This window comes from Porites lutea, chromosome 2, assembly GCF_958299795.1.
Source record: "Porites lutea chromosome 2, jaPorLute2.1, whole genome shotgun sequence".
Taxonomy (NCBI): domain Eukaryota; kingdom Metazoa; phylum Cnidaria; class Anthozoa; order Scleractinia; family Poritidae; genus Porites; species Porites lutea.
This window is the reverse complement of record NC_133202.1, coordinates 38,090,021-38,106,656: the sequence shown is the minus strand read 5'-3', so window position 1 is coordinate 38,106,656 and position 16,636 is coordinate 38,090,021. Positions and strand designations below refer to the sequence as shown.

General features: G+C 39.8%; 1 protein-coding gene across 1 annotated transcript in view; it reads right to left on the bottom strand.

Moving 5' to 3' along the window:
* The window catches only part of LOC140928551 (xanthine dehydrogenase/oxidase-like), a 37,158-nt gene that overhangs the window by 2,202 nt on the left and 18,320 nt on the right, over window positions 1-16,636 (bottom strand). The window contains exons 22-40 of the mRNA XM_073378306.1: window positions 16,460-16,517; window positions 15,470-15,619; window positions 14,773-14,852; window positions 14,101-14,210; window positions 13,398-13,502; window positions 10,784-10,862; window positions 9,998-10,112; window positions 9,473-9,553; window positions 8,665-8,774; window positions 8,195-8,249; window positions 7,420-7,478; window positions 6,748-6,909; window positions 6,037-6,121; window positions 5,323-5,366; window positions 4,943-5,073; window positions 3,785-3,916; window positions 3,139-3,262; window positions 2,478-2,580; window positions 336-446 (exon numbers count right to left, since the gene is read on the bottom strand). Coding sequence (XP_073234407.1) covers window positions 336-446; window positions 2,478-2,580; window positions 3,139-3,262; window positions 3,785-3,916; window positions 4,943-5,073; window positions 5,323-5,366; window positions 6,037-6,121; window positions 6,748-6,909; window positions 7,420-7,478; window positions 8,195-8,249; window positions 8,665-8,774; window positions 9,473-9,553; window positions 9,998-10,112; window positions 10,784-10,862; window positions 13,398-13,502; window positions 14,101-14,210; window positions 14,773-14,852; window positions 15,470-15,619; window positions 16,460-16,517 — 1,894 coding nt within the window. The remainder of the gene's footprint in view (window positions 1-335; window positions 447-2,477; window positions 2,581-3,138; window positions 3,263-3,784; window positions 3,917-4,942; window positions 5,074-5,322; window positions 5,367-6,036; window positions 6,122-6,747; window positions 6,910-7,419; window positions 7,479-8,194; window positions 8,250-8,664; window positions 8,775-9,472; window positions 9,554-9,997; window positions 10,113-10,783; window positions 10,863-13,397; window positions 13,503-14,100; window positions 14,211-14,772; window positions 14,853-15,469; window positions 15,620-16,459; window positions 16,518-16,636) is intronic.

Genomic DNA, 16,636 nt, shown 5'->3' with positions numbered 1-16,636 from the left:
CTGGTTGTCTAACTGACCCGCTACTGGCTGATCTAATCAATTACATCAGTAGGTAGCTTTGACCCAGGCCTCTTTTTCCAAAAGCGAGGGAAGAGGTAGACCCGTTTACCCAGGTGCGGATAATTTTTTTTACGGACTAATTTTTTTACCTGTGCGACCTTTACCTCGGAACCTTGCAACTTTTTTTACAGATTACCGTACTGTTTACACGACTTCGTATGAATTCTTGCACAGGTTCAGCATAAAAAATGACTTTTCTGAATCTCTTCAGCGACTGATTGAAGCTGTTGTTGCGCTTAGTAATTGCACTAAACAGACGGATAAAATGGACTTACTCATTGCAAAATATTCGCTTCCTTTACCAATCTCATTTCGCGCCTCTTCCACAGCGTGCTTCACGGCAAACAGACTCGCACAGGACATGCACAAAGGAGGCTCTCCAACAGCTAATAATAAATAAAAACACATCAACAATAAAAGAAGTCGACGTATAAACTATAAAGACGCTGTACCGGTGACTTTCTAAGGATAAGGGGTTGACTGAACAAGAATATACAGTTCCTCCTGTCGGAATCCTTTTGGTCATATTGGCTATATTAATTGCAAATGAAGGTTTTTGCCCCCGCAGGGATTTCGCCCAGAGGGCGAAATCCCGAGGAGGCACTCTAGTAACTCGCGCGTATATTAAGGAAAGTACTTACAGCTGAAATATACAGTCATACAGTCAATATAGAAAAAATCTCGATTTGCTTGAACAGGGGCCGCGAGGAATCGGTAGGTAATGATGACCTTTCTATTGTTTGCGCCCGCAAGTACGAAATGGTTAGGATGACGTAAAGACAGAACATCCCCAAGGGACCGCTTAGGTAGATTTTGTGACATTTATTGTGTAGTCATACTTTGACACTCTTTTGCGTTACGTGTTATCAGTGACATTCAGTGGAGCAGTTGTTTCAGTGAAAGTTATGGACCAAAATTTTAACGACACTCGTTAAGCGCAGAAGAAGTTTTCAGGTGCGTATAACTGTGTATATATAAACACTTGGAGAGTTTGCAAGACACGAGTTCACAAATCTTTCATTGGAAACCTTGCCAGACACTCTTTCTCCCTCTTTGACCGGAATAAGACTCAGCCCCAAACAAGCAAGACGAGTGAACAACGGCTAGCTTCTCACTAGCAGAACGATGGACGATTACAGAAATTCGCCGACAATCAAATTCTGTGCTGACTTATTCCCTGCTCACAGAGGTCCTTCCGCTATAAAGTTTAAAATAAGACTAGAATGCGCGAGTGTGAATCGATCAAACGTCCTTTTAATTTCTAAGGCTTCCTTTCCGGCAAATAAAATGAACTGAATGTAAAAAGTGAAAGAGAAAAAGCGAAAAATTCAACTTCTAATTAAATCTTTTCTTATGGTTTAGAATAAACTATTCTCGAAACTGAGAATATTTTGATCAAAGCTGTGTGAAATCGACCTGATACTGTGCATGGAACCTTGCGTTTCCTGTATTTATCTCACCTATTGTATGGAATATGTGTGAAAATCTTCCTTATGAATCGGTATATTTCAAAGAGCTACACACCGAGCAAGAATGCTATTGCCCGACAATATACAGAGCGGGGGCAGCTGTAGTGTCAACTATTACTAGTATAAATGAATGAATGAATGAATATATAAATGAAGTATAAACTTTCATTAGGTATTATTTCTACAAAGGAAAAATGGCAGCGATAAATTAAGAGACCCGACTAGAGCATTGCAAGTAACTGTAAAGGACCAAACTATTAACTACCTGCCGCAATTCCATTGAAATTTTATTGAATTTTAGCGGAGCTCTCGGACGAACCAAGCGTACCCAGCGGGGCGCCATGGGTAAGAAAATTTGGTAGTCACGTGAGCGTCCGTTCGCACCACAGGTATGGCAAACCAAATGCAACTCGTATTTTTTTTGGCTGGAAATCCCATGGCCACTCAGACTTTTAGAGGGAAGAAATAAAAAAGACGAGTCTTTTTTCGATGTTATTTTTTATGTCTACCTTCACGTGGATAACATAGAAAGAGCTAGAGCGAGTGATTAAAAACAAAAGAGACGAATTTCGTTGGAAGAAAAACATTAAAATTTCATAGCTGCGGTGAGAACATGAGAAATCGTGCGGCCAGCAAGACGAAAATGAGCGGCAGTGAAAAAAAAAATAAACGCGAACAGGAACACAAGCAACAAAATTGTTGGCGAGCACATACGACAATTCCTCCATAAAATGATCTGTTCGGCCTGGGCCGAACGTCGAACTTTTGCTAATTAGATATATAGATTTTGTTACCGTTCTCATTGCCCTCGCCGTTCAGCAATAAACGATTTTTTCAAGTATATTAACGAGAATTTCGCTTTTAGCCCCGGCTAAGTCTGTATATTAATGTATAATTAGTGGTTTAAACATCTTTAGTATATCAAACCCGCCCCGCCCTTTTTGTTACCTTTTGACCTAAGGACGCCGAGTGGATTTGGGTTCGGAGTATTCTTCAACAGTGACACTCTAAAGTCAATCGGTATGTCTTTACACCCGGGAGGCTTGTATTCCTGGAGGTTAAGTGTAACGTTAATTAGTTATCGACATGTGGCTATGGACCTTGAAAACATGGCTTATGCCCACGGGAACTAAGGAAAGGACTTCTAGCACTGGTACAGTCCACGATGGTCTCAAAACAGTCATCCGGCGGCTGGTCAGCAAAGATGAAGAGCAAACAACGAAACGATATTCCAGAGGAGTAAGCTCCTCGCCAGTTTGTCCCTATGGGTTGGATGCATTGTAACGGATGACTAGCCAGCTCGCAAGACTTCAATAAGCCTTTCATTCCCAGAAGTGGCTGAAGTTAGTGCAATTCCATTTCGTAAATTGCCACTCAAACACCAATTTTTCTTCGTGAAAGTAGTGTCAAAGAAGTTTCATTTGAATTTCATATCACTCTAGCAGTGAAAGGGTTAAATTACTTATGCTTTACGGGTTCCGAGATTTTCCGACTTAGACAAAAGTGCTACTTCGGCTAAAGCGTTCATATCGCCCGCTGATTTTTGTAACGTAAATGATTTTTCATGGAATGTAATTGTTGAGAAACGGAATAATACAAGGTCACTTACCCACGTTCCATTAGTGAGATTTTTTCCTGTCTGCGGATCGTAGATAATTTTCTCCGTCAGCCACAAACCCAGTCCCATCGTGTACGCTCCTTCCACCTGGCCGATATCCAGTTCAGGGTTCATACTGAGATTCAAATAAGATTATTATTCATTAAAAATATTTCTCCCTTTCTGATTGGCTAAAATCATACGCATAATTGATCATAACCAGCTACTGTTGACCAAATTTGGAAGAATTTTGCCATATTGAACCGTAGGCGTCAAAAGTGCAGGAAACGCCGTTAACGGAGAAGACCTGGGTACGAGTTTGAGTTGTTTTCGACGTGAGTAATGACGGAACATTTTACTCGTTTTACGGCGAACTTTTGTCTAAAAACATAGCACGAACAGCAAGAAGACAACTCGACGGACGACACCCTCCTCGATCTGCATAATTCTTCATATCCTACTCAGCCTCATTCAATAATAGCTAAATATAGTGAAAAACTGAACCCTGTACAATGGCTCAGTTGCATGCATGAGCGAGTTAAGAATGTAAAAACTAAGTAGTGCATTCATGCATAAAACAACGCATGACTCAAACAACAAAAAACTAGTGTGCAGATAAAAAAATGTAAAATAATCGGTATATCTGACACCCTTTTACCTTTGTCCACAGTCGTTAAGTATGTCAGTACGTAAAATCTCCCTTTCTCCTGTCAACACATCAATCTCCACCTCAGTGCAAGTGGCACCATAAATGTTGTATGCCACAAGCGAAGGAGTCGTGCTTCTTGACCTGAAAGAGCGTAAGAATCCATTATCTAGTCTTTGATAAGAAGGTTGTGAATTTTTGGGGTACAAAGGGTGGGGTGGGGGAGGGGGGAAGAATATTTTGCAGATATACCAAGGGATTTTGCCGACCTCCGGCTCCCGGAATACCCCAAAACAATGTGAAATTGTTTCTGACTCGTCCATAGTCGGCTTTCCTATGTAACGCGAGGGATGTTATGGGAGGGAAGAGTGCGCCATTAAGAGAGCCTCAGAGCGATGACTAATAGGCCATTTGCTCGATACCTACGACCAGAATTCATTTCTTTTTTTCATTTATATTTAAATTTGGCCATCCCAGTGATCCTAGTCTTTATTTGCTCAAGAAAGCAAAACCCTGCAGGCCCTGCAGGATTCTGGTAGCAGTAGTAAAATGATGTCATCATACAGATGGCCTCTTACGAAACAGAACTTGCCCAGGGGTGTTTACCATTTACTCAAACATCCCAGGTGGAAATCTTCTGAATAAACATAAAACTATAAAATTTAACGTGGTGGAAGAAATATCTGGCGCTTCAAAGTAGTTCCAAATAAGCTGAACAGTCAAAAAGGAATAGATCAAATTGAGTTGCTGCAAATCACAGCCCGTGCTTTTTGAATAATAATAAATGAGACAAATGAGTGGTGTAGGACTAATCAGATGAGGATTAATGCTTGTAAATGTAAGGTTCAGAAAATTACAAAAAAAGGAGACTCCTTTGCGTTACGATTATCACATTGATGGGACTAAAGTTGATTTAGTTTCGTTGCGTAGCGATCAAGCCTGGATTTGTTAAATAGCAGTGTTCTTTCATGGAATGATCACATTGCCAATGTCACCGCTGAGGCAGATGGTACTTTGGGTCTTGTCAAAAGAACATCAAACATCATACCGTACATAGGAACTGCTAAAGAATATTCTGTCAAGAGATTTTCAGGTTACAAGGACGTTAGTAAAATCAATCGTACATGTTACAATTCACGCTATGGATAACACTGATATTTTAAAACTCACATGTATTTAGCTGACAAATCCAGACCATTGTCGTAGCACTTTGCGATCAGTTCAGGCCATGTGGCGGTTGGCATGGTTTTCCTGACTGGGTCAATAACTTTGTTCAAAATGTCGCAGCATCCCATGACGGTCTAAATAACAAAATAATACTTGTTGAACGAGTATTTAATGATGTGTGGGGATGGGGAGATTGGGATATCGAGCCTATAACAAAAACTATAACAACGACAACAAAACGAAAACTAAAAAGTTGAAAAAGTTGTAATAATCGCATGACTGTTCCAAGTTGTTTTGGCTTCAAATTGCAAAGGCTTTTTCTGTCATTCTTTTGAAGAGAGTTCTAAAACCTTTTAGCCTTTCACCATAAACAGTCATCTTACCCTGCAGCACAGCTCACTTGTGATGCTTCCACCAGTACTCCCGCCTACAAGTAAACAATTCAGTGTCACTTTAGAAGCAGGACGACAAGATATAACGGTGTACGCCGATCGCTTGTTTCTTAAGCAACAGCATTCCTCTTTGGTATGTAATAGTTTTATTTTACTCTTTTCCTATGTTTTTCTCTTTCCTTGCTTTCAACAATTATTTTTAACAGGGAACAGAGAATAACAGATACTGGTTGTAAACTGTACTAAAGTTCTCAATTCGTTAGCTGGGAAACAAAAACATATTAAACGATATTCAAGCTCCCTTATGTTTGTACAACACTGCCGGCTCAATTCCTATACTTTTATTGTTACCGCTGAGTCAAACAACGGTCCAGGGAACAGAGTTTTTTCACTTACGTGGCCAGCAGTTTATTGGAATTTATGGTAAATTCAATTTATTGGAACAAAAGAAAGTTTTTTCGTGAGAAAATGGTTGAACTCCCACATGGCCGCCGTGTTATTAATTTGGGACATCAATATGGCGGATGTGATGTCATGTGAAAACGCTCTATAAAAGAAAAGATCTCGAGTGTAAAGTATCTTGCTCCAGGACAAATCTTCATTAAAACTCTTTTTTAGAATGTAGGGAGAATGGCATGGATTTTTTTGCAGGTTTACGTGAGGTCTTACAGGGTTAAGGTTAATTGATCATTATATTGTGCTTACTATTTGGATTGGTAAACGCTGCAGTTGGCTTAATGGCAATCATCTCGAGGGGGCAATTCAGCTTGTAAGCTGCAACTTGAGCTACCTGCAACATTCAAGACAAAAAATTATCATAAAAAAAAATAAAGAAAGAAAATTATTGATTACATATAGAAAATAAGAACGAACCTCTACGTGTTTTCTGGGATGGATCTACGCAACCATCCCAGCTTTCTTTGTTTATGTTTAGAGAATATTTAATAGGTTTAAGAAACATGATTATGGCAAAACCCAGCAAGGTAAGACTCGATTCTGTCCATGTACCGTAACCATTCTCCGACTATCCACTTTTCGTTTTTTGAGAGAAAGTGTCACGCCAAGAAATTATACACTGAATGCTTCTGCTTTCTGTCAAAATGTTCGTTTTCCAGGTATTTGTTCATTTAAGGCCTGTTTATATGGAGGTGGGGGACCCCAGGAAGGTGAGGTAACCTGCTTAGGTGGGGTAACCTGCCAGTCCATATGTGATCACGTTTAAATGATAGGTGTGGCGACCCGCCACATGATACCTCACCAACCTAGGGTCCTCCATCTCCATGTAAACAGGCCCTTAATCATAGATTTTCCTAATTTTTCACTGGCCAGGTGATCAACCTCGCTCCGAGAAACTTTCAAGGAAAAGCATCTTCCTTGGGGTAATCGAGGCTTCACTGTAATATCAACTGCCCCTACCTTAGTATTTATTCCTTGGCCGATTTCAATGCCTCCGTGTGCAATAGCTACTGTGCCGTCAGCATGGAATATTGACACCAATGCAGTGAACATGGATCCTTCGTAATACACTCCATACTTCAAAGGGACCACGCTTATTCCACGTTTCCGCCAACGATTGTTCTAAAAAGAAAACGGGTTCAGTTGGCTACCAAAAGCTGTGAAAAGTCGGGGCTGGGGGACGGGGGAGGATATGAATAAATAAAGGGGTGTGATTGGATAGTTACCCCATACCAAAAAAATTTCGGAACACATCCAACTATATCAACATTCTTTGTATCGAGCCTCTCCTCTCCCCTCACTGAATCAGCGCCACCTTATTTTTTGTAACTGTGGCCTGATTTGTTCACGGCAATCCTAAGTTCAAATCCTCGACCACAATTGTGAAATGGCCAACAGGTTCACCTCCAACTAGCTGGGATTCTAAACCCGATTATATGACTTTCATTTGATTCACTAGTTTCAGACATTTGCTCGGCTGCATTAGCCCTTGTGCAGTAAATGCTGCCGAGGCTACTTGTGTAAATAATGAAATCTTTAAAAGTAGTTTTCATTTGTTTTCTACTTGACTGAAATAAATACTGTGAAAATAAACTCCTCCGGCTCTTGAAGAAGAGTTAAATGCTCATGTACCTTGTTGAAGGTGTCGATTGCAGTCTTTCTGTTCTGGAAGTCACTAGTCGAAAGGATATCTAAAAAGATGGAAGAGAAGAAACATTACCTTTTGACACCTACTACCAAGATAACCTGGTTAGCTTTATCTAAAACACTTTCTCGTGCACATCGACGAAGACTTTAAGAAACCAACTATGCTTTCCTTTGGCGGAGGGGTAGTATTTCCTTGTACCTTTATTTAAAAAGAACTAAAGTATGAATATTCAAAGGTATGAAAAGCGAAACAGCAGCAATAAATGACCAGCACTAGTACACAACAACAAAGATCTCTAAGACGGCGAACTAATTCTGACGCAAAGCGATGAACAAGTAAATAGTAAATGACGGATGTAGACACGGCATCAGCTAACATCTGTCTCAGGGAACCATTGGTAGCTACAGGATGTATTCAAGTCTTCAAAAAAGCGTAAATTGTAAGTTCCAGGGTTTGTAGCTGACTCGTCCTCAGTTGCCCCTCAGTTGCCCCTCAGTCTCTTATGCGCGGTCAAGGGAAGTGCGGGGGATGATGGGAAACCCTTCGCCCCAGATGCTGTAATATTCTCGCGCGACCGTTCCTTAACCGCTTGCACATAACAAGAGACAACTGCGCACAAGTCAGGGTTTGTATTATTAGCCTTCAGCAGGAGCCTCCTGTCTTGACTGCTTGTAAGCATCTCTGGCACCTCTTTGTGTTCAATGAATTTTCAGCGCAATATACACCGCATGTATTTATTATTATAACTACATAAATTACCATTCCACAGTGTAGATATGGTGCAGTATTTGAGTGTCTCTCCCGTTTGCGTTTCCTGTAAAATAATAAAGAAGCAAATGGTGGCATCCATTTTTCTAAAAGGGATATCATTACTATTTCGGTCAATATAATTTTCTTTCTGAAAAAGCCTTGGAAGAAAAATAATGGTCTTGACTAGTTCCGGATCACATGGTAGTTCAATGTATACCAAACCGGCGCTCTGATTGGCTCTCTCGAAAGTGAATTCTTCTCAGAGCAAAACAAAATTGCTCTTAATTCTTTTTAGTTTGTTTTATCTCAGTGTCATTGAAAGCAGAGGATATTTACCAAGCCGCGAAAATATTTTCTCTTTAAATACAGCCGTCTCTTCTAGCTTCTCGCCGATAAAGAGGTTTCGCAATTGTTTAAATAATGACTGTTTTATTTCGCCCCTCTTATTGGCTATAACCACACTTTATTATTAACCCTACCTGGCCATTCTGGTATAGATTCACTTTTCGGACTTGCTCTGGTGTCAGCTTCAGTTCTTTGGCTACGTGTTCCATCATTGATTCCATGAAAAACACTACTTGAGTGGAAGCTAAGAGGACAAAAACAATATCAGTGAAAAAAAAAAAAACTTGTACTTCTCATACCATAATATCCCAATTAATCGCCCCCGGTGATCGTTTGAAACTACATCAGTTTCATATTTGACTCCGATTTTGTCTGTTACACAACCCCAAATGTAAAATTATTTGACTGTCGCGTTGGCAAGTGCTTGCTACGCAGGCTACCGCCGGGTCCAATTGTTTTTACATGTCAAAAAAAACTTCTCGAGCACCACATTCATGCGTAGACATCTTCGCATCTTCATTCGCGAATCGGCAAAAATTGCTCACATAGTGGATAGGTAAATAAAGAAAACGTAAAAATATATAAACTGAAAGCAATAACTAAAAAAAACTCAGGCCTCGTTTATCATCTGCTTGCACTCTTGAAATTTACTCGAAGGGCTTTCCCATTTTATGCATATATCGAAATAGCATATTTTTCTTTTAAAAAGGCAACCACCCTAATTCCCAGCAATCATTTTTTTTTTCACTTTACTTTATTTTGAAATTGTATTCTTCGTATTATTACATTGCCTTCCAGCTCTGACGCCAGAGCTTACTTTAATATAGAAACTCCTAGTTTAGTGGCTAGCTCCTAACGGCAGAATTTGCATACAATTTATTACACAGCCCTTTCACATTATACATAGAGGTCTAAAAAATGGGTGGAACACAGGCAACATACCTGGAGCGCGGCACCATGTGTTTCCTGGTGTGTGAGTGCGAGTAGCGTAAGGAACGATGTTCCAGTTAGGACAGAAGTAAGCTACAATACAAGAGCACATAAGTTAAAAGACACGAGAAAGGTGGACTGACTGACTTGCTAGAACTTATTTGCGTGTAAAAATTTACGTCATAGCTTTTCAGTGAGTATGTGTCAGTATGTACGCCTAATTGCAAAAACGTTGTTATAGAAAAATGAAAAAAAGGAATAAGCCAAATAGGAATTAATTAGGCTAATAAGCCTAACGAATTTATTCACAGAATCCACGCATGGACGTCGTATTTGCCTGTTGGAATTTGCTATTGTTTTAAAGCTGAAAGACAATAAAACTGTAAATTCCAGGGGGGAAATGCAACGGCTGCAAATGAATCTACCACGAGAATGTGGCTTAATTAGCCTATTAAATTCCTATTTGGCTTTTTCCTTTTGTCATTTTTCTAAGACAACGTTATTGCAATTAGGTGTATATAATAAAATACTACTTACCATTGTCAGCCCATGTTTGAGCATAACCCACATCAAGATCATTGGGGCTGGAACCACAATCTGCATATAGGTTCATATCAATACCATTCAGTTTGCCATCATTTGCCACTCCAACCTACACCAAATACTTAGTGTTAGTGTGCTTACCAGGGATACGTCCTCGTAATTCAAGGACACGAAAGGAATGGAACATCAGTAAATGATAAACAAGCAAATTAGGTACCATCAACAACGGGACAAATTGTTCAGATAGTTTTTAATCATTTCGCGGGACTTCAACTGCCTTGCAGTGAAATCAGGAAAAAGATTTGTAAATAGCTGTTTACAATAACATAACTTCATTTCTCTCAAAATATGCACTCGCAGTTACCTTTACCACTTTAGTGTCCGGAACATTATTTGATTTAACAAATGGTCTGCATTGCTCCTTTCAATAACATAAATCTAGTTTTTATCGGGATTGAGCTAGATGAAAATCGACATCCCCGCTTTTTAAGCACCCTTTCGACCTCGGCCGACTTGTTTTCTTTGTTTTCTTTCCCACATTTGTTTTTACGCTTGATTACCATGGCATTGACGTCCTGATGATCGGTCCCTTCCGGGGTTTCAAATCTCATAACTGCATCTGATGTTAAACTGTCGTTGAAATCGTTTCAGAATATGAAGTACTAAGCAGACAAATTAAAGAACTGAAGAAGATAGAAATGGGAACTTGAAAGCCACTGCTGCCTGATCAAATTTAAGACTGGTTTGCCTGTGCTGCGTCTTAAGGGGATTTTTGGTTACCTTGTAAGTTGCTTTAAATGGTTCTCTTAATCCAACCAACTCCATGTTCGTGTTTAGATCCAACCGCATGCGAACTGGCCTAAAAACGTGATTAAAATAATAATCTCAATTTGTAGGTTTAAAGCTATGCAAAAATCAAATCTCGCACCTACAAAATTCAAACCATTCATCATCACAACCATCGTCATCATCACCATTATCCCACCATTACCATCACAATCTTAAACGCCATCCACGGTCGTCGTCATCATCTTCACTGCTATCAATATCGTATTCAACGTTGCCACCATCATTACTAACACCATCATCATCGTCACCACTATCATCATCATCATCATCATCATCATCATCATCATCATCTTCATCATCATCATCATTATCACCATTGTCGTCGTCATTATCATCAACAACCATCACGCCGACGGCAACGAGAACGTCCAGAAAACGATTGGATTAATAAGCAAAATAACAACACTGCAGGTGCATCATAGCCTGAATTTCATCCGATTACTTCGAGTCGTTATTACTCCCTCAGCAACGTCTGAATCGACCGGCCGTTAATGCCGTCCAGTGACGTCACTACTCCGATTTTCAAGTGGCAAACCGAGAAATATCGTTTGGAAATGTCTGCATGATACAGAACTGCTTTATTTTTTCCGATTGTAATTCATGTTTAAGGTTCAAACTATCAACTGCACGCTGTACAACTCTGAACCGGTTGTACTAAATTTTATAAACAAACTCGGTCGCAATCACGCAATGAAATAAACAGATACACGGAACACTTGGTTCAAAAACACAATGATTTGCTTTAATTGAAACGACGCTATTTGGTCCTTAACGAAGAAAAAAACAAGGAGACAAGAAAGAAAAGCTAACAGAATCATTACACTTGACGGCAAAAATAGCAAGAAGGTCGAATTATAACATTGATCTCACAAAACTTCGCGTAAACAAAATCACCGGCCGCCGAAACCACAAAGCGGCTCTAAATGAAAAACCTACCGACTCTCCGCAATGATTCTTCGTTCGCAGTTCAATTTAGCATTTCAGCTTCGAAGACAAGGGCAATTTTGCTGTTTAAGATAAAGATTAAGCTTATCGAAATGTTTGAACTAAACGAAAGAATGCCAGGGGTGCGATCCGCTGAATATCAAGCGACAATCGCGCTAAAATTTTTCAAAGTTATACATAATTATGCGAATGTTTAGACAATCAGCCAATCAAAATCACTACCCGGTTTTCGGGTAGTGAGTGACGTCCTGGACGGCATTAACGGCCGGTCGATTCAGACGTTGTTGAGAGGAGAAAACGACTCGAAGCAATCGGATGAACTTCAGGCTAGGTGCATCACACATTCTTGTACATTTCATCAACGTCCATTGCACGAGTAGGAGGTAAAACTTCCTGATGCGACGTTTGATAAAAGACATGAATACACGACGACAAAAGCTCCTTTCTCTTTTTGAAATTGGATACATTGCTTAAGAATATTTATTCGGCAAATTGAGCGAAGCTTAAGAAACGCGATTAAGGTCGAGGAAACGCAAAAGCGCATAGTGCGGCTTATACCACAAGCTCACTATCTAGCAAATACCGCCCCATTATTTAGCCCACTTAAAGTCATTAACATATATAGCAATAATTCTTTTTCTGTTGCTACATTTATGTATTACTACCACCATAATCTCCTGCCTAGTAGCTTTCGTAACCTCTTTTAAGTAGTAATCAGGTTCACTATTATGAAACTCGACTAGCCTCTCAGTATAGACCTCATTTTTGTAGAACTAGTATTAAACAGTTCAGTATCCGTTATCGAGAACCAACAATCTGGAATTCATTGCCAATTACAAAATCTGAACAATTGTCTCATTGATAGTCGTTCTGCCGCTCAAGTTTTATGTTTTCTACACACTCTGCAATCAAGTAAGCCTTTGTAATCTACAATCGGCGACAAAATTGTTGAGACACTGTACTTAAATAGGGTAGTTTCGGAGAACAAACGAATCCGCACCCCTCCCCTGGGGTGTTTGTTGTTTTCTATAGGCAGCTAGAACAAGGGCACAACATTGCACGGAGGGGATGGGGGAGGAAAGCTATATTTCCTCCTTTTGAAGTGAATAAAATGTAAAAAAGCCCAGTTTTGGGCGAAGTGTCTCAACTCATTTTGTCGCCGATTGTAGCTTAAGGAAGCCTATTAATATAAGCTCCCAGCTTCTTTAGGTTTCCTTGTCACACCAATTTACATTTAAATTGACACCTTTTGTAACGTTTGATTTTTATTTGAGTGACTAAAAAAAAACAAATAAACAATAAAAATAATTAATAAACGCAAATATATTTTTTAGTGACATTTTCACTAGCGTAGTCATCGTGGTTGCTAAACTCTCTAATATCATCATCGTCGTCATCGGACACTGAATTTAGAAGAATGCTACCGAACTTTTCTTAAATTTTTTTTAGAAGAAATATAAAACCTAACGAATATTTCGCTCATAAGCTAGCAGTCACCAGAATTACATAGTAGTATGCGTCCGTAAAAAAAAAATATTTACAATATTTATATAAACGGCGACAAGGTCAACAAGAACGACACCTTTTAATGGACTCTTACCTTTTAGTGACGTAAGCAGCTAAAGCGCAAGCTGTGGTGATCTGATTGGCTCTAGTGAGTCTTGCTCCATATGCACCCCCGCACCTCTTCACGCTCATGTTAATACTTGATACAAACGAAGGAAAGACAAACAAAAACAATAAAAGAAATTACGCTTTTGTTCGCATAAAAATCACGCGGTCTAATGGGGAAAGATTGGCTGGACCCGGTCGAATAGACCTTTTCACGGTGTTTTCAACTTTTGACATGGAGACAAGTTAAGGAAAATCCGTCGACACCACTGGAAAGAACGCTTTAAAATTAGTAGAACTGCCAAAATTTGAAATTGATTTGTTAAAAACAACGAAGATATAACATCTCAAAGTCGCGAAATTTTACAGATGTTTGTATGGTTGGGGGGGGGGCGGCACAGACTTGCCCCCCCCCCCCCCCCCATACAAACGTATGTAACTTTTCGCAACTTTGCCAAACCATATCTTCGCTCACTTACTACATATCACTTTCAAATTTGGTCATTTTACAGATTTTAAGGTCCTCGTTCCATTGATGTCAACGGATTGTCCCTAACTTGTCCATGGCAAAAGTTAAAAAACCCTGAAAGGGTCTATAAATACTGTCATAAAGCAGGGATAGTCACTCTTTCAGCGGATCACTAGACTTAACTAGGGAGGTGTTCTAGCAGGAGGGAGTTCAGTATCCATACCTCTGAACCGGGAAATTCAAGGTCTGTGCAACAGCTGCCTGCGTGCCATCTATTCCCTGGGTCGCCGAATGAACAGTCATTCCATCTTCTTCGAGAACACACAATGCTACCTGTTTTATCATCAAACAGAGGACTAAACGTCAATAACAAAACCTTTTATCTTGCCGTTTGATTTGAGTTACACAAGGCCACGCTGTCCCTTTAGAGAACAACAGTCATAAGTAATAATGAATGACTGAATATTAGAAAACAGTTGCTAATACGATACGACTAGTACTTAACGAATTGATATCACAGGCGCGTAATGACACTTAATTTATACGGGATGGATACCGGCTTATGAGGTTACTTCATGTAGCCGTTATTGGTCAATTGCTTTTGAAGGTTTACCTAAGTACTAAGTAGATCGCTGGCCCGGAGCAGTGACCACCAAGAAATAGCACTGCCGTCCTTGAAGGTATTTTAAAACTGTACCCTCAATTTGTTTTTGGTTTAAAAGACATGATAAGTGAATAAAAGAACTATATTAAATTGCTTTTTCTAGTCTTGCTGTTTTTGTTCTTCTACAATTTGCGCCTGTACTAGTCACTATATCTGGAGAGAAAACTTAAAGGAGACTTGCTCTTGTGCAAACAAGCTTACCAATTCTCTCTTTTTATCATGTCTTCTCACCTGTGTTTCCATGTGAAAGTGATATTGATGACCAGTATATATGGATCCCTGCACGACATGCGGTGAGTTTTGAATAGCAGCTGTTAGGAAACAACCATAGAATTTTGTTAGGGAGATAAAGATTACTTGCTCTGAAGTTACAGCTTAGGAAAGAAGAAAAAGTAGAATTAAGCTATCGAATCAAGTTATCGGAAACGATAATCAAAGATAAAACGTTTAAATTAGATAATGGTTTATTCGCCGGGGAGCGCCATTCAACGTTTGAAAAACCGGGGCCAGGGACTCATTTCTCGAAAGTCCCGATAATTACCAGGCGCAAAAAGCTGTTGTTGATTACATTCAAGATCGAGGTTTGAAAAGTTTCGCAGTTAACACGATGGAACTATCAGTTATCAGACAACAATAACCTGGTTTGTTGGCTAGTACCCCGCTAGCCTGCGTGACAGGCGTTCGAAAAGGAAGGGAGAGGGGATTTTAAGCGCGAGGAAAGCCCGAGGAGCGCGCGAGGAAGGAGGGAAGGGCTCCCCTCCCTCCCCTCTTTCCTCCCTCCTACCTCGCGCACCCCTCACGATTCCCTCGCGTCTCAAATATCCTTTTCCTATTATTTCGAACGCCTGCCACGCAGACTACACCAATACATACAGTACACAAAGAAAAAACGCTTCATCAGCATTTTTTTAAGGTGAAAGCACCCTACCAGCTGCATCGCCTTTTTTCAGGGGTTTAGACTGGGGATCGAAGAATGACTTAGCCGCAATAGCTTCATCTATGGTGAGAATCAGAGGCTTCTGTTCTTTGTAAGTTACTTTCACAGCTTTAGCAGCTTCATCTGCATGACGCTGGGTGTCTGCAAACATTGAGATGTTGTCAGAACTCCGTATTTTCACTTGTGATTGGTACAAGTAAATGTTCAAATGGATTAAAAGGATGAAATTTCGCATTTGAGGTTATTAGTGTACGTATCCAACACTAGATACACTTGTTTTTTAAAGCAAAATAAATAAATAAATAATGTATACAACAAAAACAAAAGAAAAAATGAGAGGGTATAGAGCGTTTTCACATGACGTCTCGGCGGCAATATTGGTGTTCCAAAACAATGAAACGGCGGCCATGTTGTTGTTCCAAACAAAACTTGAGGGAGTTGGAGTCTTCTTTTATATAAAAGCGTTCTTTTGTTCCTCTAAATTCGCATAGTTGTTGGCCACGTGAGTGAAAACGCTCAAAACAGGCTATGACACACGTGGTGCGGTGAATGTCGAAAGCGTTTGAGCGAACGTTTCTTTTTTACATTGCTACAAATTGTGACTTTCTAAGGGAGAACTTTCACGAGTCCACACCACTGAATTCCACTACTAATCAGAGCTGTACAGCAACTTCTGTCTGTGACTAAGAGGTATGTCAGAAAGCGTTTCAAGTGAAAACTCTCAAAAATAGCCTGCCTCATATTCAAAACTACCAACCTAGCCGCCAGTACTGACATTTGTTAATCGCCCGAAGCTAATCTGGGTTAAAGACAGAATCGGTTGTGATACTTGCCCGGCCATGTATTACTGCTCTATACTTTTTAAGTTATTTGCTGCAAGGTCTGATTGGTCTAGTGGATTTATTACCTTATTTATAGCCGACCGATCAGTTCATACTCAGTTTTGCAAAAGAAAGCTTCACAAGTGTTTATGTAACTTACCAGCAATTATCAGTCCCAGAGCCTGACCAGCAAACAAAACATTTCCACTGCAAAATAACTGTTACAAACAAAATCAACTTCATTTTAGCCTTTAAAAGAGTTTGGGTGCAGTTTACAGAAGCTACGCTACAATGATATTTAGTCAGTAACTGGTCAACAAATTGAATGTATTATGTG